The sequence below is a fragment of the Phycodurus eques genome, unplaced genomic scaffold, assembly GCF_024500275.1.
Source record: "Phycodurus eques isolate BA_2022a unplaced genomic scaffold, UOR_Pequ_1.1 contig_27, whole genome shotgun sequence".
NCBI lineage: Eukaryota > Metazoa > Chordata > Actinopteri > Syngnathiformes > Syngnathidae > Phycodurus > Phycodurus eques.
The window spans coordinates 517,674-540,821 of record NW_026904024.1 but is presented as its reverse complement, the minus strand read 5'-3'; the positions used below and the strand labels follow the sequence as shown (position 1 = coordinate 540,821).

Here is a 23,148-nt window from a genome sequence, read left to right as displayed (position 1 = left end):
CAGGCGGGATTTGAACCCCGATCCTCAGTACTGTGAGGCAGATGTGCTCACCGATGCTTCTATATATATATATATATATATATTATTATTATTTTTTTTTAAATTATTATTATTATTTTTTTTTCATTATTTCTACAAAAACTGATAAGTAAGTAAATCACTAAATAAAATAAAATAAAATTAAAAAAAATGTGAACTCCTAATTTCACGGGTTTTATGAAGCTGGAAACCCAAATTATTGTACAGCCCCAATTCCAATGAAGTTGGGACATTGTGTTAAACATAAATAAAAACAGAATAGAATGATTTGCAAATCATGTCCAACCCGTATTTAATTGAATACACTACAAAGACAAGCTATTTTATGTTCAAACATTATTGTCGCCTGTTAGATATATTTGAGAAGTTATCATTTATTTGCTTAGCTTGCATGAGTATTATGGACAATTTTTAGAAAGGAAGATGTCTCGCCTTCAAGAAGGTGACTCAGCATCATCCGATGGAAGGACGCCTTGACCAAGGACGTGATCGGGGACGTGGCAGGTGTTGGTCTGGTCCCATGTTTTGTGTTGTGTCCGTGCGAAAGGCACAAGATGAGAAATCCCAACGATACTGTTGCGAAAGGGGCTAACAAAACAACGTGATAATCGGCGAACCGATAACGAGTGTCCCATTTGGACCCTCGACCGGAAGTTTCCCATGATTTATGTTGTGTCTTAGTGCTTCGAACATGATGTCTTGTAAAACCCTCCTATTTTCAAATCAATGCAGGAGCGACGGGGGAGATTGTTTGGAGCGTGTTGAGAGGCTTTAACCTGAACAATCTCCCATGCGCCCTCCTCATGAGAAACAGAAACCAGCGTCTTCATTCCTTTTGTGTCTATTCATTATAATGTTGGGTGAGATAAATCCAACAGGTTGCCAACATCATAGTTTCTTTTGGCAGGGGACAGACGACGGGAAAAAATGCACACGGATGACATTTCTGGCACGTGGGGTCCCACTGTGAGAGCACGGCCCACGCCCCAGTGTCTGAGGTGTCAACTTCCACCACAAACTGGAGGAAGGGGTCAGGGTGGCGTAGGATGGGAGCACTGGTGAACGGGGTCTTTAGCTGGTCGAAAACTCGGGATGCGGCCGGGGACCACTGGAAAGGGGGGCTGGCGGAGGTGAGAGTCGTCGCCACTTGACTGTCATTGCGGATGAAGCGGCGATAGAAGTTGGTGAATCCCAGGAAGTGTTGTAGTTCTTTGCGGGTGGTGGGAGTGGGCCAGTTGACGACTGCTTGCATCTTGGCTGGGTCTTGTCGTAATTGACCTTTGGCAATGAAATAGCCCAGGAAGTGTACGGAGGAGAGGTGGAACTCACACTTTTCCAGGTTGACATACAGGCGGTTATCAAGGAGGCGCTGGAGGACTTGGCGGACATGACTGCGGTGTTTTTCGGGGGAGCGGGAGAAAATGAGCCTGTCGTCGAAGTAGACGAAAACAAACCGGTTCAGCGTGTCGCGGAGGACGTCATTAATGAAAGTTTGGAAGACTGCGGGAGCGTTGGTTAGAGAAATGGCAAGATCCTTACTGAAAACTGGGGAAAGATCATGGTATTCTTCCGGCACCAGGGAGAGGTCGACTGGTGTTGTAGGTGGTTGAGGTTTGCTGGAGGGTAGCGTGGCAGAAAGGCAGACAGTGCGAGTGGCAGTGAGGACTACACCCGGTGATAGCAAGGTGGGTCCAGTCTATGGCAGGGTTGTGGTTTTTGAGCCAGGGAACTCCGAGGACTAACGGGGTCTCAGGGGAAGATATAATGAATAATGAAATGTCCTCACGGTGGTTTCCTGAGATGAGTAATGCAAATGGAGCTGTTTGGTGGGTGACAGGGGAGATGGGTCGCCTATCCAGGTCAGTGACTTTTTAGGGTGACTGGAGTGGTTCGAGAGGGAGTTGGAGCTGATGTGCCAATCCCTCGTGAATGAAATGATCAGAATCAGAATCAGAATCAGAATCATCTTTATTTGCCAAGTATGTCCAAAACACACAAGGAATTTGTCTCCGGTAGTTGGAGCCGCTCTAGTACGACAGACAGTCAATTTACAGAACACTTTGGGGACATAAAGACATTGACAAAAAACAATTGTGCAAAAAGATGCAGAGTCCTCTAGCACTTAGAACAGTTCGAACGGCTAATATTGCAATAGTCCGGCGCAATGACCGTTGTGCAAAGGGCGCCGAGACTTCAAGGAGTGTATGCGGTTTAAAGTGACGAGTCGTGCGATCATCTGGGACAATGTCAGTTGTGCAAATGTTGCAGCTACTCCTCAATCAGTGTGCAAATGGAGCAGATGCTACTCTGGCATGAGTGGCCAGTATATGCAAATAGTGCAGCATGGCGAGACAACTACAGTGAGTGCACGAGTAATACATCATTGGCCCCACAGAAATGTGACAACGAACTCAAGTCAAAAAATTGCCAGCTTGTTGTAATGGAATTGTAGGTTAGGTGTTTAAGAAGTTGATCGCAAGAGGGAAGAAGCTGTCGGAATGTCTACTAGTTCTAGTTTGCGTTGATCGGTAGCGCCTACCTGAGGGAAGGAGCCGGAAGAGCCGGTGACCGGGGTGCGGACGGTCCGATAGGATTTTGCACGCCCTTGTCTTAGTTCTGGCAGCGTGCAAGTCCTCAATGGTGGGTACGGGGGTACCGACAATCCTTTCAGCAGTTTTGATTGTCCGTTGCAGTCGGAGTTTGTCCTTTTTTGTAGCAGCACCAAACCGGACTGTGATGGAAGAACACAGGACCGATTCGACGACCGCTGTGTAGAACTGTCTCAGCGGCTCCGGTGGCAGGCCGTGCTTTCTCAGAAGCCGCAGGAAGTACATCCTCTGCTGGGCCTTTTTGAGGACGGAGTTGATGTTGTTCGCCCACTTCAGGTCCTGAGAGATTGTAATTCCCAAGAACTAGAAGGTCTCGACGGTTGACACAAGGCAGCCGGACAACGTGAGGGGCAGCTGTGGCGAAGGATGCCTCCTGAAGTCCACGATCATCTCTACCGTCTTGAGCGTGTTCAGCTCCAGGTTGCGTCGGCCGCACCGCAGCTCCGGCCGCTCCGCTTCCTGTCGATATGCAGACTCGTCACCGTCCTCGATGAGGCCGATGACAGTGGTGTCATCTGCAAACTTCAGGAGCTTGACAGTCGGGCTCGCTGAGGTGCAGTCGTTCGTGTAGAGAGAGAAGAGCAGCGGAGAGAGGACGCAACCTTGGGGCGCCCCAGTGCTGATGCTGCGTGCGGATGAGGTGGCCTCCCCCAGCCTGACCTGCTGTGTCCTGTCCGTCAGAAAGCTGTAGATCCACTGGCAGATGGCAGGTGAGACGCTGAGCTGGAGAAGCTTGGTTGAAAGGAGTTCAGGGATGATGGTGTTGAACGCTGAGCTGAAGTCCACAAACAGGATCCTCGCGTAGGTCCCTGCACTGTCGAGGTGTTCTAGGATGAAGTGCAGTCCCATGTCGACTGCATCATCCGCAGACCTGTTCGCTTGGTAGGCAAACTGCAGGGGGTCCAGCAGGGGACCTGTGACACTCTTGAGGTGGTCCAGCACGAGACGTTCAAAGGACTTCATGACCACAGATGTCAAAGCGACAGGCCTGTAGTCATTCAGACCAGAGATTGCAGGTTTCTTGGGGACTGGAATGATGGTGGAGCGTTTGAAACAGGATGGAACTTCGCACATTTCCAAAGATCTGTTAAAGATCTGAGTGAGTGAGTATTTCAATGAGTGAAATAACAGGTGTGTTGTGAACGGAACCAAGAATACATGCGGGAACGGTCATACGGGAGGGAGAGCTCGGGGAAATGGATGTCTGGCTCGCCACGGCGCTCTCGGGTCGTGGTGTGCCCGGTCTTCTGGTCTCCAGGGGCATGTGGAGATGAAATGGCCTGATTTACCGCAATAAATGCACAGTTGCTGGGTGACACGGCGCTGACGTTCCAGGGGGTCTAACCTGGTGTTGTCGAGCTGCGTGGGTTCATCTGGTGCAACAGGGGGGTGCCGAGAAGGCGGTCGGAAGTTCCAGAAGGCGGCACCATGCTCACGGAGGATGTCATTTTACGTGCTCTTTGCCCCTTGTCTCGTGCTCTTTCCCGTAGCCGGTTGTCCAAACGCACTGGATAAAGAGATAAGCTCTTTGAGGGACGAGGGTTCTTCCCGGGCGCCAAGCTCATCTTTGAGCGCCTCTGAAAGCGCCTCCGAAATACCCCTTTAACGCCGGATCATTTCCGCAGTCACCCGCAAGTATTCCAACTTCTACGGAACTAGACCCCTGAGTAAGCGTGAGGAGGCACCGGGTGGCTTCCCTGCTCTGAACGGGATGATCAAAATCTCTTCTTAGTTCCGCAGAAAAGGATGTGAATGACGGGAGTAGCGGGTAAGAGTTGTGCCATGACGCGGCAGGCGATTTTGCTGCTTTTCCCCGTAGGAGGTTAGTTCCGTATACTACTTTGGATTGTTCGGTGGGGTATCTTAACGGTTGTAGATTGAATACCAGATAGCAATTGAGGAGGAATTGACTGCATGCACCTAGGTCCCCGGAGCAGGGCTCAGGCGGAGGAACATGAGGCTCTTTGTACGGGAGGCGGGATCCATCGGAGGCCGCGGGCTCGGAAGGAGTACTTGTGGGAGGGTGGTCGGACTGCAATTTGGCAGAAAGGAGGGAAACGTGTTGCGTGAGCGTGGTTAAACATTCCATGATTTCCTGGAGAGCTTTGTCCTGTCTTCCTATATGGGCGCCTTGGAGGGTGAGTACTTGTCTGAGTGCCTCCGGGGCTGCTGGGTCCATGGAGTATTCTGTCACAAAACCAAGGTATCCATTTTAACTGGAGCCAGTATCAAGCGGAGGCTGAGAAGTTTGTGGTGAGTAGTTGATTGAAAAGGAAGTGGGAGTTGGACCTCTGAGGCGTAATGGCGGTTCATCGAGACGGGGAACGCGCGGCAGGCGGGTGGCGTGAGCAGGTAGATGGCTCGGCGGCGTGGTGGAAGAGGTCAGCAAGGCGGGGAATCCTGAAGGAGCACTGAGGACAAGGAAGAACACGGAAGTCAGAATAACGCAAATCAGGCGTAGTTTACGTGAATGTACTAGGTCGGTGTACCACGGTTCAACGTTAAAACGTTGTGGGTCGTGACCTAAAGAACAAGATCCCGGTTACGAGCGGCCGAAATGAGTTTCCTCCGCAGGGTGTCCGGGCTCTCCCTTAGAGAGAGGGTGAGAAGCTCGGTCATCTGGGAAGGGCTCAGAGTAGAGCCGCTGCTCCTCCACATTGAGAGGAGCCAGATGAGGTGGTCGGACATCTGATTAGTGTTCCAAAGTAACAGCACTCTTAACTTTACAATACAATATTTGGCTCCTCTAGCCACCTCTGATCCTCACCAGAACCGCCTTAAGTCCTAAGCCTTGCGCTAAACCGAACCATTAAAACGTCTTTGTTTTTATTTCGCACAAATGTAATCCATGTTTGGGATGGTCAACTCGTTCCATCTGCGTCGCCTTGTCCTTTCGGCGACGCAGGAGCCAATCATGTCGCAGCGCAGCGAGTCTTGCCTGGCAACGGGAATCCCGCAACGCGGCCCGAGCACATCTGGCATAGATATGACAACTAGATAACTAGCGCTTAACCAACGTGCCTACGTGGGGGCCATGTTTGAAAGATCGTCGTTCCCACAGCAATGAAGTCGCAATTGTACGGCGTTTTACGTACGCAGCACATCCATCCATCCATCCATCCATCCATCCATTTTGTGTACCGCTTCTCCTCACTTGGGTCGCGGGTGTGCTGGAGCCTATGCCAGCTATCTTCGGGCGACACCCTGAAGTGGTCGCCAGCCAATCGCAGGGCACATATAAACAAACAACCATTCGCACTCACATTCACACCAACGGGGAGAACATGCAAAGAACATTTGAACCTCAGAACTGCGAGGCAGATGTGCTAACCAGTCGTCCGCCGTTCCGCCGTCTGCAACACAATGTACCGGCATCTTTGCCCTCCCTAGCCTAGAGTCGCCGTCGGCACGGAGCTCAAAATTGCCGTGGCTGCTATACCTATACATATCTGTGACATCTTGGGGTTGAAGTGGTGCCCGCGAGATTGCCTGCGTGCAAATCAAGTGGTAGGCTGAAAACACTCACTTTTCGCATACTCGGTTAGCCAACAATATAAACGTACGCGTTAATGTGTCTGTGTCTCTTTTATATTCAAAATATTTCTTCTTCTTCCTGCTGGCAGTTAAAGTTTAACATGGTGCGGAGCGAATGGGTGAATCTTTGAGCCAATGTTGTTCTTCGTGTTTCGGCTGTTGCGACCATCTGTTGAGAAAAGTGTCCCGCTTTCCGTTTGGACTATCAAACTACAGAACAGGTATTTTGTTTCCCCCTCTACATGTAATCGGCAAAATGTTCACTCTAATTTGATTTCTGGAGCTCTTTAAATAAAAACACCCGCAACCGAAACAAAGTGCTCTATGTGTTTAATAAATCAATTTCAAACCACCTGTATATCAAAATGGACGATATCAATGGATAGAAACGAATAAAATGAGGCCTAGTTTGTCAGAATCGTATTAGGATGAAGGATTTGATGCCACAAATCGCCCCAAATTTACTATTCCAGAAATGACTTGTAAATCACTAGGAAATGTGTGACCCAAACGTTGACTCTTCTGTAGAAAAACGCCAGCATGTTTGTTTTGAGTTGAGATGATAGTTGGGATGTTTAGACTGGCCCTTTTCAGATCTGGCAATGGCGGCCGGCGCTCGAGCCGTCTCCTTTTCCAGGCCAAATCCAGAGCAAGTGCATCGTCGGAATGACTTCAAACTTCACAGGAGACAAGAATAATAGGACTTTCATGGCGCTGTAGTCGTTCGTCAGTATGAGTTGTATTATTTCTTTGACGGGATATTTTGGGGACAGGGAAAAGGGGAGTACTGAAAGCTATGTACTCTTAAGACACTCGTGCGGGATACTTCGGTCACTTCCGCACACAAAAGTTAGACCAGACTAATTTAGCTCGCTGAAATATACAGTGGGTACGGAAAGTATTCAGACCCCCTTCAATTTTATATGACACAGCCATAAGTATTCCGAACCTTTGCTGTGACACTCCTATATTTAATTGGGGTGCCGCCCGTTTCTTCCGATCATCCTTGAGATGGTTCTACACCTTCTTTGGAGTCCAGCTGTGTTTGATGATACTGATTGGACTTGATGAGGAAAGCCACACACCGGTCTATATAAGACCGTCCATGTAAGAGCAAATGGGAATCATGAGGTCAATGGAACGAGGTAACTAGGTTCACCTTCCGACAAGACAATGACCCTAAGCGCACAGCTAAAATAACGGAGTGGCTTCAAAACAACTCAGGTGACTGCTCTTGAATGGCCCAGCCAGAACCCCGACTTAAAGCCAATTGAGCATCTCTGGAGAGACCCGAAAAGAGGAGGATCCTCTGTGACATGTGTGCCAGCTCTTTTGCTCTTGCATGTGTTATGAAAACAAGGTTTTAACGAAGAAAAAAGGTGCACTTTTTTCACTCATTAATACGGGCATCAAAATCCCCGGCCCCAGAACTGAGAGGCAGATGTGCGAACATGTCGCCCAGCGTGCCCATGCGCAACTCAATACTTGTAATTGTAGCAATCGCTAAAAAAACTATTTTATGACACTGGAAAGATAAACAAGTTAACAACATTAACCAATCGCAAAATCTTATCATAGAGTATGGAACACGAGAAAATATCTCTGCTAAACCTACTAACCAAATAACTTCAAGAAAAGCTGGTCACCGTTCATTAAAATGGTGAACCTTGAACCTTGATTCTTTTCTGCCTGGGAAAGAATATCATACAGAGATGTAATGTTGTGTGACCAAATCATATCTTGTCATTTTAGACTAATCGTGTCACTTGCATGTACAACGCCAATTCCAATGAAGTTGGGACGTTGTGTTAAACATAAATAAAAACACAATACAATAATTTGCAAATCATGTTCAACCTGTATTGAATTGAATACACGACAGAGACAAGATATTTCATGTTCAAACTGATCAACTTGATTGTTTTGAGCAGATAATCATGAACTTCGAATTTGACGGCTGCAACACGTTCCCAAAAAGCTGGGACAGCTGCGTGGCAAAAAAGACGGAGACAGTTGAGGAATGCTCATCAAACACCGGTTTGGAACATCCCCGAGGTGAGCACGCTCATTGGGAACAGGCGGGTGCCATGATTGGCTAGAAAAGGAGCTTCCCTCAATTGCTGCTCAGTCATTCACAAGCAAAGATGGAGCGAGGTTCACCTCTTTGTGAACAAGTGCGTGAGAAAATAGTCCAACAGTTTAAGGACAACGTTCCTCAATGTACAATTGCAAGGAATTGAGGGATTTCATCATCTACGGTCCATAATATCACCCAAAGGTTCAGAGAATCTGGAGAAATCACTGCATGTCAGCGGCAAGACCGAAAACCGACATTGAATGCTCGTGACCTTCCATCCCTCAGGCGGAACTGCATCAAAAACCGACATCAATGTGTCAAGGATATCACCGCACGGGCTCAGGAATACTTCAGAAAACCAATGTCAGTCAATACAGTTCGGCGTTACATCCGTAAGTGCAACTTGAAACTCTACTATGCAAAGCAAAAGCCATTTATCAACAACACCCAGAAACGCCGCCGGCTTCTCTGGGCCCGAGCTCATCTAAGATGGACTGACGCAAAGTGGAAAAGTGTTCTGTGGTCCGACAAATCCGCATTTCAAATTGTTTTTAGAAATTGTGGACGTTGTGTCCTCCGGGCCAAAGAGGAAAAGAACCATCCGGACTGTTATGGACGCAAAGTTCAAAAGCCAGCATCTGTGATGGTATGGGGGCTGTGTTAGTGCCAATGGCATGAGTAACTTCTGTGAAGGCACCATTAATGCTGAAAGGTACATACAGGTTTTGGAGAAACATATGCTGCCATCCAAGCAACCTCTTTTTCATGGACGCCCCTGCTTATTTCAGCAAGACCATGCCAAACCACATTCTGCACGTGTTTGAACAGCGTGGCTTCGTCGTAAAAGAGTGCGGGTACTAGACTGGCCCGCCTGCGGTCCAGACCTGTCTCCCGTTGAAAATGTGTGGCGCATTATGAAGCGAAAAATACGACAAGGGAGACCCCGGACCGTTGAACGGCCGAAGCTGTACATCGAGCAAGAATGGGAAAGAATTCCACCTACAAAGCTTCAACCATTAGTGTCCTCAGTTCCCAAACGTTTATTGAATTTTGTTCAAAGAAAAGGTGAAGTTACACAGTGGTCAGCACGACCCTGTCCCAGCTTTTTTGGAACGTGTTGCAGCCATCAAATTCCAAGTTCATGATTATTTGCTCAAAACAATCAAGTTGATCCGTCTGAACATTAAATATCTTGTCTTTGTAGAGTAGTCAATTAAATATAGGTTGAACACGATTTGCAAATCATTGCATTCTGTTTTTATTTATGTTTAATACTACATCATTGGATTTGGGGTTGTACAAAAATGTTTAAAAAAAAAAATAAAAATGACGTAGGTAATTATGCTGTTAGGCTAACGATATATACAGTATCATCTATTTACTCAAATGTCACAAATCATGATATTTATTTACATTTCTAAAACCGAGAAGTCTGGAAAAGTATGGAATTTCGAAAAATCGCAATTGTATCGGAACCTTTGCCCTCATCTTTGCTGACGTCACAACCGCCAATCAACAGGCTCAGACACCACACTGTACATTATGGAGCACAATATTGTATACAACACGATCTATGAGGAGTGCCGTGATGCCGTCAACTTTTGCCGACGCTACAATATGTTCAATGTTACGCAGCACAAGAAGGCTCTCCGTTAACACCTGCCAGTGTTGTACATTTTATTCAGGCGTTTTTCACACCTGTTGTCTGTGCAGGATGTCCAGCTCACGCCATCCGCGGGCTGCCTTGTGTCAGCTTAGTGTCACGGCGGACAAGCGGGCCAACTTGTGCGCAGCCCAAGCGCTGCTGGAGGAGGCAAAGCGACGAGGCGCCAGCGTGGCCTTCCTGCCGGAGGCCTTCGACTACATCGGCTCCAGTAGGGAGGAGACCCTGGGGCTCTCGGAGACCCTTGCTGGAGAGACAATGACGCAATACACACAGATGGCCAGGTACCTTTGGCTTATTATTGGACGTTTGCATTGCAGTCGTGCATTAAAACAAAAAAACATTTTAACAATTCAAACAAATGTCTCCTAATGCATTTTTGTCACAAGTTTCCAGTTGTCAAAATACACCTAGGATCAAGAATTATTCAGTGAATCCCCGCTATATCACTGTTCACAGCCGCAACAAAGTTCTCTACATCAGTGGTGAGCGAATCGATTCAAACATCGACAGTATCGATACCACGTCACTATTGGTATCAGATCGATACTGGCGTGAAAATGTTGATGCAGTATTTTCAGTGGCGCTCTTATATGCGCCGCTTCAAACGGGCGACAGCCAGGTCGCCGGATTTGCAGTTTCTCTCTCAGCGCGGAGCAGGCACGCTTTGCTCTTTCGAAGTTGTGCCGTCATGTGACTTAGCAGCGAACACGCGAGCGAGCCGCCGCCTTGGGTTCGCCCGCCCACCGGCACACATCCAACGCATGCATCCAGCGATGCGGAGCAGAATAGTAGCAGAGAGGAAGAGGAGTGCTGTACGGCTATATTTTCAGACAGAAAATGACACAACAGCTAGACTTTACACCGATGTGATCGGCTTAATCGGTATCGGACGATAATGAGCATTTTATCTTGATCGGCTGATCAGCTTTAATGTCGTAATTTGCCGATCCGATCATTGTCGTCATGGATCGGCTCTGCACAAGACATTTACTCCGCGTCGCCGTCGTGTACACGATACAGTATTTGAATCCAAAAGCCAGTTTATTTCTAGCCTCGTCGCGCGTCTTTTGATGTGGTCCTGTAAGTATCAGACCACCAATAAAGTTATTTAAAATAAAGGGTGGGACAGACAACGCGTAATCGGACTACGAGACAAATTTGCTCCTTCACGATTGCGCTACTGTGAGACCACTGCAATAAAATCTTGTATTCCGATACCACCGCATCCCGTTTTTTACAATCGCTAGGCTGACACTCGTTACCACGGCGGCGGCGACAATAATGGATCGCGGCGTGTGTTTGTAAGAACAAAATGGGGAAAAACGTGTGTTGGTGGCCACCGGCGCTCAGGACAGGAGAGGACGTTCGTTTCAGGCTCGCTCGAGGTATTTTCCCGTACTTTGAATCCGATACGGCTCGCAAGCGGGCGACCAAACGTTATGTAGCCGAGCAAGCTAGCGGTAGCACGAACGGTTGTACGTAAACATGCCGCCGTTCTGTCGAATCATGCTCTAAAGTTTCGGTGTGGGTGAAGTCATTGAATTAAAAATAAAGTAATTGAATTTCAGTAAGTTAGCACCCGTTATTTCTGTCATGTTGCGATGTTGGTTTGACCGGACCAATTAGAATCCACGATCTGACGAGAGCGGTGATTTCCAACCTTGATGGAGCCAAGGAACCTATTTTACAATTGAAAAATCTCACGGCACGCCGACAAACAAAAATGTCACAAAAAGTGGATCCATGAATGACTGTATGTACGTCCTGCCATCTAATAGAAGACCATTCATTTGTTCTGTCCGTCACTATACCTCACTGGCATAAATAGAGGAACAAAGATACATGATTTATTGTAAATATAATTTTGGGGAGCAATTAAGTACACAAGTATATACAGCAAACGAACAGGTCATTTAAATACACGTTCCTCGATCATGTGAACGCATCGGTGATCGGTTATCGTTTTTTTTTTTTTAAACTCGCCGATCGGTGATCGTCCCCAAAAATCCTGATCGTGGAAAGCCTACTCTGTTTGTCGCTGCTCCATTTTTGTTCAAGTTGTTTGAAGGTTGACAATTACTGGAACAGACACGATATTGCCAAAAGTATTAGCTCACCTGCCTCGCCTCAGCTATGATTTTTAGTGACATACCCTTCTTAATCCATAGGATTTAATATGACATTGGTCCAAATTCTGCAATTATAACATTCAACTCTTCTGGAAAGGCTTTCCACAAGGTTTAGCAGTGTGTTTATGGGCGTTTAGGAACATTTTTCCAGAAGGGCATTTGTTAGGTTACACACTAATGTTGGATGAAAAAGCCTGGCTCTCAGTCTCCGCTCCAATTCATTCATCCAAACGTGCTCTATAGGGTTGAGGTCAGGATTCGGCAGGCCAGTCAAGTTCGTCCACATCAAACTCTCTCATCCATGTCTTTATGAACCTTGATTTGTGCACTGATGCCCAGTCATGTTGGAACAAGAAGGTGCCATCTCCAAACTGTTCCTACAAAGGTGGAAATGTCCAAAATATTAGCCCCTGAGATCCAGTGAAAGGAAGATTTTGGACAGTCAAACAGTTTGGGGATTAGCCCTTCCTGTTGTAACATGTCTGTGCACCAATGCTCAAAGCAAGGTCCATAAAGACATCCATCCATCCATTTTCCATACCCCTTATCCTCACTCGAGTCACGGGTGTGCTGGCGCCTGTCTCAGCTGACACCCTGAGATGTCATCAGCCAGTTGCAGGGCACATACAAACAAACAAACAACCATTCGCACTCACATTACACCTATGGGCAATTTAGGGCCTTCAGTCAACCGACCATGCATGTTTTTGGGATGTGGGAGGAAACCGGAGTACTTGGGGGGGAAAAAAAAACACATAGGCACGGGGAGAACATGGAAACTCTGGATTGAACACGGCTCCTCAAAACTGTGAGGCGTTTGTGCTAACCAGTCGCCCACCGTGCCGCCCCATGGAGACACGGATGATGGAATTTGGTACGGATGAACTAGGCTAGGAGTGTTGGGTTGATTCCAAGTGCACAGTGAGCCAGGCCTTCTCGTCCAACATCTGCGTGTGACCACACAGATATGCGCCTGGAAGAATGGTCAAAATTTTCCCATAAACTCACTCCTAAACCTTGTTGAAAGCCTTCCCAGAACAGTTGAAGCTGTTATAGCTGCAAAGGGTAGACAAACATCATATTAAAGCATGCACATTTCGAATGGGATCTCACTTCAAATGATGTGCGAGTCAAGGCAGGTGAGCGAATACCTTTCTTTGGCGGTACACTGGAAATGCTAAAAAACGTCCGCCGCTTCTGCTGTTAATCGGTATCGGTACTTTTACTCCCTTACAATCGTCTCAATGTCGCTCGCGACTTTTATTGATCAATTATTGCTTATTTATCAACTATTTTGTGCGCGAGACTACGACTTTGGCTTCCGCATCGGGCGCTGTTTGCGTCATCCAATTTAAGCGCCAGTGACGTTTAAGTGCAGTTCGCCAATCAAACGCCACGAGAACGTCACGTGACCTCACACGACGTCTTCCATCGGGCTTCCCGGACATAGTCTTTCACATTAGATAAGCCTGCCCCGCTTATCGTCGTGCGTACGTGGTGGCCATATTGGGAATTTCGTCGTTACCATGAAGGCTGAATTTCACTGCGTACTTTTTACTCTTGCTCAAGTCATTTTTTGGAGGACTATGATTTACTTTTATTTGAGTCGCATTATTGTCAAGTAACAGTACTCCTACTCGAGGACAATGTTTGGCTCCTCTACCCGCCTCTGGAGCGGACTTCCTCTCTTGCTACTCTTACGTTTAAGCAACATTTTTGCTCATCAGATCAGCCAGCGTGGTATTAGTTGCACTGGTCTTTCGTATTTTCACATCGAGGTGCTGCGAGTTGGGGCCTCGGTTGTGGTCCCAAGTGGAACCGCGAAGCACAAGACTTGATCCACTAGTACATTTTGTAGGAATTAGGGAATGCGGCTTCAATTGCCTAATTAGTTGACTGAGGTTAATGTTAAATGTATGAAGCGACGCAGCGCTGTTCAGGATTATGTCACCAATTTCAAGTTTAGAAATGGCCAATAAAAGCAGAAAAATATTGCACTTCATATTTTCCCGGAGGATGCATTTGGGATGAGCCTTTGAATTTGGTAATAGTAAAAAATGAAGTGAAATAGACAATGATTTGAGTCAATTCTTTTCCAGAATGAGAGTGCTTAAAGGTTGGGGAGGATGCTATTGATGTGGCACAGCTTGAAGCTGGCATCGGGCGCGGGTGGAGATGGGCATGGCTCAAGTTGGAGGCCAGAACCAAAAAAGCAAAGAAATTCGACAAATGTAATTTTAATTTTAAATTTCGACCTCAACATGTACTTGAGCAGTGTAAATATATTTTTATCAATGAAGAATTTTATTGTATTTGTTGTCTTTATAGTCTTCCAGATGGCTTAATTTATGTTGAAATCCCAAAAATTCTGTGCCGGGCCCCCCCAGAACCCCCCCTCAAATGTTTTTTTCTCAGGTTTTTGCTCGCAAGTCAAAGCCTCAAGTCTCAGGGCACCGCCGTATGTCCCAAACCTTCTCACATTCCTCTCACCGCTTTCCCTACGTCACAGGAAGTTGGACATCTGGCTGTCTTTGGGGGGCTTCCATGAACGAGGATGTGACTGGGAGTCCGAGCAGCGAATTTACAACAGCCACATCGTCATTAACAATCAAGGTCGTATTCTCCTAAAATGCGCGCGGGCTCCTTCGCACTTCCTGAGCTCTCGCTGCCACATTTTCATATACATGCAGGTGAGATTGTGTCCACCTACAGGAAGTGCCACCTGTTTGACGTGGAGCTTCCTGAAAAGGGCGTCTTGCTCAACGAGAGTGCCTTCACAATCCCGGGACCCTCGCTGGTAGCACCGGTCCAAACCCCCGTCGGCCAGGTGTCTTCTCTGCACTGAAAGTCGAGCCTTTTCGACTTCCCCTTCTCACGGATGTGGCCTTTTCCCGTCAGCTCGGATTGGGAGTCTGCTACGACTTGAGATTCCCAGAGTTTTCGCTGGCGTTGCAGAAGAGCGGCGCCGACATCCTGACGTTCCCGTCGGCCTTCACTGAGGCGACTGGAGCTGCTCACTGGGAGGTAGGACGCGTCCCCATCCGTGTGATATCTGCGGCTCCGATTGGACCCGTTTAGTTCTGAAAGGTGGGCCGGCGCCATTTGCGACGGGGTTTCACTTACTTGCGACGGGGTTTCACTACACGCGATTACGGCTGAGCTCAACTGAACTGAGGAAGCAACAAATGTTCATGAAGTGATTCTACGTTCACGCGAGAGATTTGTACGTTTGAACGAGTGGTTCTCGAACACTATCATCCTCGGAGAGTGGAAGGCGAATTCAAATGTGCAGTTAGCTGAACACGAACGAATGACTGATGTTTTAGCTTAGCTGCTAGTTTGACCCATTATATTTGAGTCCATAATTGAGCATTTTGTTAACAAAATGTTGATGTTATAACAAATATTAGGTAGCAAAGCCAATGAATAATAATAACAGTGCTTTGGACTTATAGGCGGCACGGTGGGCGACTGGTTACCACATCTGCCTCACAGTTCTGAAGACCTGGGTTCAAATCCGGCCTCGCCGGTCTGGAGTTTGCAGGTTTCCCCATCGGCGCTATGCAGGAAAAGGCTTAATTATCAATCGGTCAAAATCAATAATACTCCCTATAACGACTAACTCATGGAATCCTACGGACCAAAATCAAAAATTCTAAGCATTAATATCTCAGCAAAACTTACAGAGTTAAATAATTTAAATTACGTACCTCTCCTTGAGGCGTCACCTTATCGTGGTGGAGGGGTTTGTGTGTCCCAACGATCCTAGGAGCTAAGTTGTCTGGGGCTTCATGCCCCTGGTAGGGTCACCGAGGTGAGGGACCAGACAAAATACGGCTCCAAAAACCCCCATGAAGAAAGAATCAAATGGATCTAGGTTTCCCTTGCCCGGACACGGGGCACGAATGCGAGCGCCTGGTGGCCGGGCCTGCACCCATGGAGCCCGGCTGGGCACAGTCCTAAGGATAAGGGGGGTCCCCCTTCCCATGGGCTCACCAACTGTGGGAGGGGCTATAGGGGTCGGGTGCAGTGTGAGCCGGGCGGTGGCCGAAGGCGGGGACCTTGGCGATCCGATCCCCGGCTACAGAAGCTGGCTCTAGGGACGTGGAATGTCACCTCTCTGTCAGAAGGAGCCCGAGCTGGTGTGTGAGGTTGAGAAATTCCGACTAGATATAGTCGGGCTCGCCTCCACACACTGCTTGGGCTCTGGTACCAGTCCTCTTGAGAGGGGTTGGACTCTCTTCCACTCTGGAGTTGCCCACGGTGAGAGGCGCCGAGCAGGTGTGGGTATACTTATTGTCCCCCGGCTCGGCGCCTGTACGTTGGGGTTCACCCCGGTGGAAGAGAGGGTAGCCTCCCTCTGCCTTCGGGTGGGGGGACGGGTCCTGACTGTTGTTTGTGCCTATGCACCAAACAGCAGTTCAGAGTACCCACCCCTTTTGCAGTCCTTGGAAGGGGTGCTGGAGAGTGCTCCCGGTGGGGACTCCATCATTCTGATGGAGGACTTAAATCCTCACGTGGGCAATGACAGTGAGACCTGGAAGGGCGTGATTGGGAGGAACCCCCCCAGATGAGAACCCCAGTGGTGTTCTGTTAATGGACTTCTGTGCTCACCATGGATTGTCCATAACGAACACCATGTTCAAGCATAAAGGTGTCCACACGTGCACTTGGCACCAGGACACCCTAGGTCGCCATTCAGTGATCGAGTTTGTGGTCATGGCATCTGACTTGCGGCCGCATGTCAACTTCCACCTCCGGCAGAACTTCACCCACGTCTCGGGGGAGGCGGGAGACATTGAGTCCGAGTGGACCATGTTTCTCTATTGCCGATCGGATCTGTGGCCGTAAGGTAGTCGGTGCCTGTCGTGGTGGCAATCCCAGAACCCGTTGGTGGACACCAGCGGTGAGGGATGCCGTCAAGCTGAAGGAGTCCTAATGGGGCTTTTTGGCCTGTGGGACTCCGGAGGAAGCTGATGGGTACTGGCTGGCCAAGCGAATGCAGCTTTGGTGGTCTCTGAGGCAAAACTCGGGCGTGAGAGGTGTTTGGTGAGGCCATGGAGAACGACTTCCGGACTGCTTCGATGAAATTCTGGTCCACCATCCGACGTCTCAGGAGGGGAAAGCAGTGCACCATCAACACTGTGTATAGTGGGGATGGGGCGCTGCTGACCTCGACTCGGGACGTTGTGAGCCGGTGGGGAGAATACTTCGAAGACCTCCTCAATTCCACCGACACGCCTTCCCATGAGGGAGCAGAGTCTGGGTTCTCTGAGGCAGGCTCTCCTATCTCTGGGGTTGAGGTCACCGAGGTGGTTAAAAAGCTCATTGGTGGCAAGGCCCCAGGGGTGGATGAGATTCGCCCGGAGTTCCTAAAGGCTTTGGATGTTGTGGGGCTGTCCTGGTTGACACGCCTCTGCAACATTGCATGGACATCGGGGACAGTGCCTCTGGATTGGCAGACTGGGGTGGTGGTCCCCCTTTTTAAGAAGACCCGAGGGTGTGTTCCAACTAATTTGTGATCTATACATATATTTGATCGATACATACATACATACAGTGGGTACGCAAAGTATTCGGACCCCCTTAAATTTTTCACTCTGTGTTATATTGCAGCCATTTGCAAAAATCACTTAATTTTTCTCCTCATTAATGTACACACAGCACCCCACAGTGACAGAAAAACACAGAATTGTTGACATTTTTGCAGATTTATTTCAAAAGAAGAACTGAAATATCACACAGCCATAAGTATTCCGACCCTTTGCTGTGACACTCCTATATTTAACTCGGGTGGTGTCCATTTCTTCTGATCATCTTTCAAATGGTTCTTCACCTTCATCGGAGTCCAGCTGTGTTTGATTCGGACTCGATGAGGAAATCCAGGTGTGACAAACTTGTCGCATCCCTCATGGCTGTATTAGCTCAAAAGGGCGCTTCGACTAAAAACTGAGCAAAGGGTCGGAATACTTGTGGCTGTGTGATATTTCAGTTCTTCTTTTGAAATAAATCTGCAAACATTTCAACAGTTCCGCTTTTTTCTGCCAATATGGGGTGCTGTGTGTCCATTAAGGAGGAGGGAAAAAAATGAACCTCAATGATTTTAGCAAATTACGACCGAGTTTATTTTGGAGGGCTTTCCCCTCCTTGAGCCGTCACCTTATCGTGGTGGAGGGGTTTGTGTGTCCCAATGATCCTAGGAGCTAAGTTGTTTGGGGCTTCACGCCCCTGGCAGGGTCACCAATGGCAAACAGGTCCTCGGTGAGGGACCAGACAAAGCACGACTCAAAGACCCCTTATGAAGAAGACAAATTATGGAAACAGGTTCTGCATATCTTGGACACTCGGGTAAAGAGAGGGGCGGAGCTGTCAACTGATCACAACCTGGTGGTGAGTCGGCTACGATGGTGGGGGAAGATGCCGGTCCGACGTGGCAGGCCCAAACATATTGTGAGGGTCTGCTGGGAACGTCAAGCGGAATCCCCTGTCAGAAGGAGTTTCAACTCCCACCTCAGACAGAACTTTGCTCATGTTCCGGGGGAGGCGGGGGACATCGAGTCCGAGTGGACCATGTTCCGCGCCTCCATTGCTGAGGCGGCCGACCGGAGCTGTGGCCGTAAGGTGGTCGGTGCCTTGTCGTGGCGGCAATCCCCGAACCCGTTGGTGGACACCAATGGTGAGGGATGCCGTCAAGCTGAAGAAGGAGTCCTATCGGGCCTTTTTGGCCTGTGGAGACCTCCTCAATTCCACCGACACGCATTCCCATGAGGGAGCACGGTCTGGGTTCTCTGAGGTGGGCTCTCCTATCTCTGGGGTTGAGGTCGAGGTGGTTAAAAAGCTCCTCGGTGGCAAGGGCCCAGGGGTGGATGAGATTCGCCCGGAGTTCCTCAAGGCTCTGGATGTTGTAGGGCTGTCTTGGTTGACAAGCATCTGCAACATCGCGTGGACATCGGGGACAGTGCCTCTGGATTGGCAGACTGGGGTGGTGGTCCCCCTTTTTAAGAAGACCCGAGGGTGTGTTCCAACTGCAGGGGGGTCACACGCCTCAGCTTGCCTGGTAAGGTCTATTCAGGGGTGCTGGAGAGGAGGGAAGGTGCTTTTCGTCCTGGCCGTAGAACAGTGGACCAGCCCTCGACAGGGTCCTTGAGCGTGCATGGCAGTTCGCCCAACCAGTCTACATGTGTTTTGTGGACTTGGAGAAGGTGGAGTCCTGTGGGGGGTGCTTAGGGAGTATTGGGTACCGAACCCCCTGATACGGGCTGTTCGGTCCCTGTACGACTCAGTTTTGCATCTTTGCTTTTTGCAGATGACGTGGCTCTCTTGGCTTCGTCGAGTCGTGATCTCCAACTCTCACTGGAGCGGTTTGTGAAGCGGCTGGGATGAGAATCAGCACTTCTAAATCTGAGACGATGGTCCTCAGTTGGATAAAGGTGGAGTGCCCTCTCCAGGTCAGGGTTGAGATCCTTTCCCAAATGGAGGAGTTCAAATATATTGGGGTCTTGTTCACAAGTGAGGGAAGAATGTAACGAGAGATCGGTGCAGCGTCTGCAGTGATGCGGACTTTGTATCGGTCCGTTGTGGTAAAGAAGGAGCTCGGCTGAACGGCGAAGCTCTCGATTTACCGGTGGATCTACGTTCCTACCCTCTCCTATGGTCACGAGCTGTGGGTCGTGACCGAAAGAACAAGATCTCGGATACAAGCGGCCGAAATGGGTTTCCTCCGCAGGGTGTCCGGGATCTCCCTTAGAGAGACGGTGAGCAGCACGGTCATCCGGGAGGGGCTCAGAGTAGAGCCGCTGCTCCTCCGCATTGAGAGGAGCCAGATGAGGTGTCTCGGGCATCTGTTTAGGATGCCTCCAGGACGCCTCCCTGGTGAGGTGTTCCGGGCACGTCCCACCAGGAGGAGACCCCGGGGACGACCCAGGACACGCTGTCGGGACGATGTCTCTCGGCTTGCCCGGGAACGCCTCGGGATCCCCCCGGAAGAGCTGGAGGAAGTGGCTGGGGAAGTCTGGGCGTCCCTGCTAATGCTATACCCCCGCGACCTGATAATCGGAAGAAGATGGATGGATGGATGAACCTTTACTGGAAAAAAATGGTGATGATTTAAAACGTTGGAACAGCCTCCCTTTCTCACTTTTAGGGGCTATAGTAGGTGGGCAGGAGGAGCTTCCAGAAGACTGGACCACTACAGCAATGGTGATCAGAGAGACAGGCAGGAGAGTACTTGGTGTCAGGTCTGTTATGTGACAGAAGAATCTCTGCTCGGATGAAGGGCAAAGTTTAGAAGACCGTGGTGAGGCCGGCCACGATGGACGGATTAGAGACGGTGGCACTGAAGAGACAACGGGAAGCAGAGCAAATGAAGATGTTGAGGTCCGCTCTCGGAGGGACCAGGTTGGATGAAATTAGAAATGAGCTCATCAGAGGGACGGCCGAGGTTCGATGTTTTGGAGACAAAAGTTAGAGAGAGCAGACTTCGACGGTTTGGACACGTCCAGTGGAGAAATGGTGAGTATATTGGTAGGAGGAGGATGAGGATGGAGCTGCCAGGCAAGAGAATGCCTTCCCAATTTGGCACAATCCCGGTTTTGAGATGAACAGAATACCACTTTGCTGCAGCACATGGAATTGACCGCCTCCATCGCTTATTCAAAAATAATGTATTCGTGTCACGGGAAAGCTTATTCCAAGAATTTCAATTTAGAGGCGGTAACTTCCTTCAATACTATAAAGCGAGAACAACAATCCTAAAAAGATTCTCAACACAGGCGAATACTTTCGAACTACCCGTTTTTGTTCGGAAAATAGTCGACCTACTTCCACAAAACAATAAACTCAAAAGTACACAAAATAATCTCAAGTACTAATTTAATATACTTACCAGTCGCAAAATGGGGAAAAAGACCTCTCAGTGTCTACTGACTGATTACTGCGCACAAATCTGAAGACACACATTTTCAATGACAAAAAAAACCCCAGTAATTTACAGCTCATCCAGTTCCAAGTGCTCCATAGCACTTTGAACTGGATGACACATTACGCAATATAGTATGCATAAAATGGGCTCTTCAAAATCAAACATATGCACTCATTGTCCTGAAAACGCTCCACACACTTGTTTGCATGCTCTTTGCCATTGTACACTTGCACACACAGCACTTCTGGTCACTAGTTCCGCAGAAACGTTCCTCAGTGGGAAAATAAACAAGCTAACTTCAAGAAAACTTGGCCACCTTTCATTAAAATGGTGAACCTTGGCTTGAGTCTGTTTGACTATCATACAGAAATGTAATAATGTAATGTTGGCGATCGCGAGCCGAAATGATATTGAATCGCTTTTTGAGGTGTCTTTGCTCCAAGGCCATTTCTCCTCTTCGACATCAGTTCCCCTGCCTCAGAAAAAAACTCTTTGACAGGGTACAGATGAATACGTGCCACTTAAAATGTAGTGTTGCTCCCCCCTAAAACTAAATCCTAGACTCTCCATTGCCAGTGAGGTCATTGGGTCAGGAAAAAAGTGGGCACCAAGCAACAGCCAATGGTGCTCCGTTGAGAACCAGTCCAAATTTTGCGCACCCCTGTCTAGAGTTCATAATTTCAGACTGAAAAGTGATTATGAGCATATTCTTGGTCTGCGGGAAATTGAGCTGGAACATATTATGGAGGTGCGAATGGCAAATGAAGCGTTTGTAAGAGCTAAGCTCCTTCGACAGGTGCTGCTCCGGGCGCGAGCCATTGACAACCAGTGCTACGTTCTGGCTGCGGCGCAGGTCGGCCGACATCACGACAGGCGCTCCTCTTATGGCCACGCCCTGGCTGTGGACCCCTGGGGTGTGGTGATGGCCGACTGCGGGGGAGAGCGAGCGGGCGTGGCGTTGGTGGAGGTCGACCTGGACAAAATCCGCAGCGTACGCGGCAACATGCCACTCCGAAAGCACCGCAGGGATGCCACCTTTTACACCAGCCTGTAGAGAGCATGTCATGGGTGAAATAGTCAAACATGACAAGACTTCTAGCTCTTTCATATCCGATGGAAACCTGCTGGAGTTTGTAAAAATAGTAAATATTCCTGCGCCTGCATTGCTGAACATTTCAACATAAACATCCATCCCTTTGCTATTGGGTTCGAGGTGAGCTGGAGGCAGTCCTGGCTGACGTGGGGCGTTTCAGGAAAGCCCGCCCGCAAAAGACAAAGTCCATGAAGCAGCGGCCAATTATTTACTTGCATATTCATACGCATTGTAAAGTTTCAAGTGCAACTCAATGTCAATATTTCATCCTTGAGAGAGGTGCCGTTATTTGTCACACACACACACACACAAGCAAAATAAAAAAATAATAATCATAAAAAAATCTCAATAAATATATATTGTTGTGAGTGTGTGCATTAGCTATACTGTATGTCGGGTATTTGTGAAATGATTTGATGAAACTCCCACTGTGGCTTGTGTGTTAACGTCATGTTCGCTGCATTACTAAACAATTTGGTCATTAGCCAAATGACATTCCTCACTACGGTTGTTTTTCTGCGAGTTGTCCTTATGTGAGTCATTGCTGCCCCTTTATTTTCAAATAGCCACCAATGCTAACTGCACAACACGATCATATTTGAGTTTTGAGGGTTTTTCTTTTTACATCTGCGATGCGCTTAATCGGAAACGTGATATAGCGAGGGATTACTGAACACCTGGACTGGGTCGCCAGCCAATCAGAGGACATTATCTTGATTTTCTATTCGGTGTTTACTTAACACAAATCGGGAAGAAGTCAAATACGACCGTAATTTCTTCGAGATTGTTTTGTGCAGTTTTGCGACCCGGAAGACCTACTTCTTCATTAAAGCCGCAAAAAAACAAGCTTGACGTTTCCCGTTGTTTTGTTTTTGTTTACATACATCAAAACAAACCACGCTGCCTTAACATGAACATGATTCTCTCGAGAAATAAATATTAGTCGATAACCCCAATATTACCTCTATGACTCATGCAATGCGGTCCTTTCGTGTCCCGCCAGACTGCAACTAAAACAAATAAAAATAAAACACAACAACGAATGCGGGCGCCGGGGCCAGCGACAAACAGGAAACGGGAA

General features: G+C 48.3%; 1 protein-coding gene across 4 annotated transcripts; it reads left to right on the top strand.

The window, feature by feature from the left end:
• Positions 1-6,064: 6,064 nt before the first annotated feature.
• Positions 6,065-22,972, top strand: nit1 (nitrilase 1). Of its 4 annotated transcripts, none has more exons than XM_061669886.1 (7): positions 6,074-6,155; positions 6,272-6,403; positions 9,973-10,206; positions 14,564-14,667; positions 14,745-14,881; positions 14,953-15,078; positions 21,771-22,964. In XM_061669886.1, exons 2-7 carry the CDS (start codon positions 6,318-6,320, stop codon positions 22,026-22,028), a joined length of 945 nt encoding a protein of 314 aa, XP_061525870.1. In that variant the 5' UTR covers positions 6,074-6,155; positions 6,272-6,317; the 3' UTR covers positions 22,029-22,964. The 4 variants fall into 4 exon arrangements, with proteins under 4 accessions (XP_061525871.1, XP_061525870.1, XP_061525869.1 ...); XM_061669885.1 differs by having other exon boundaries at positions 6,145-6,188; XM_061669887.1 differs by lacking the exon at positions 6,272-6,403 and having other exon boundaries at positions 6,065-6,155; positions 21,771-22,972.
• The last annotated feature ends 176 nt before the right edge of the window (positions 22,973-23,148 follow it).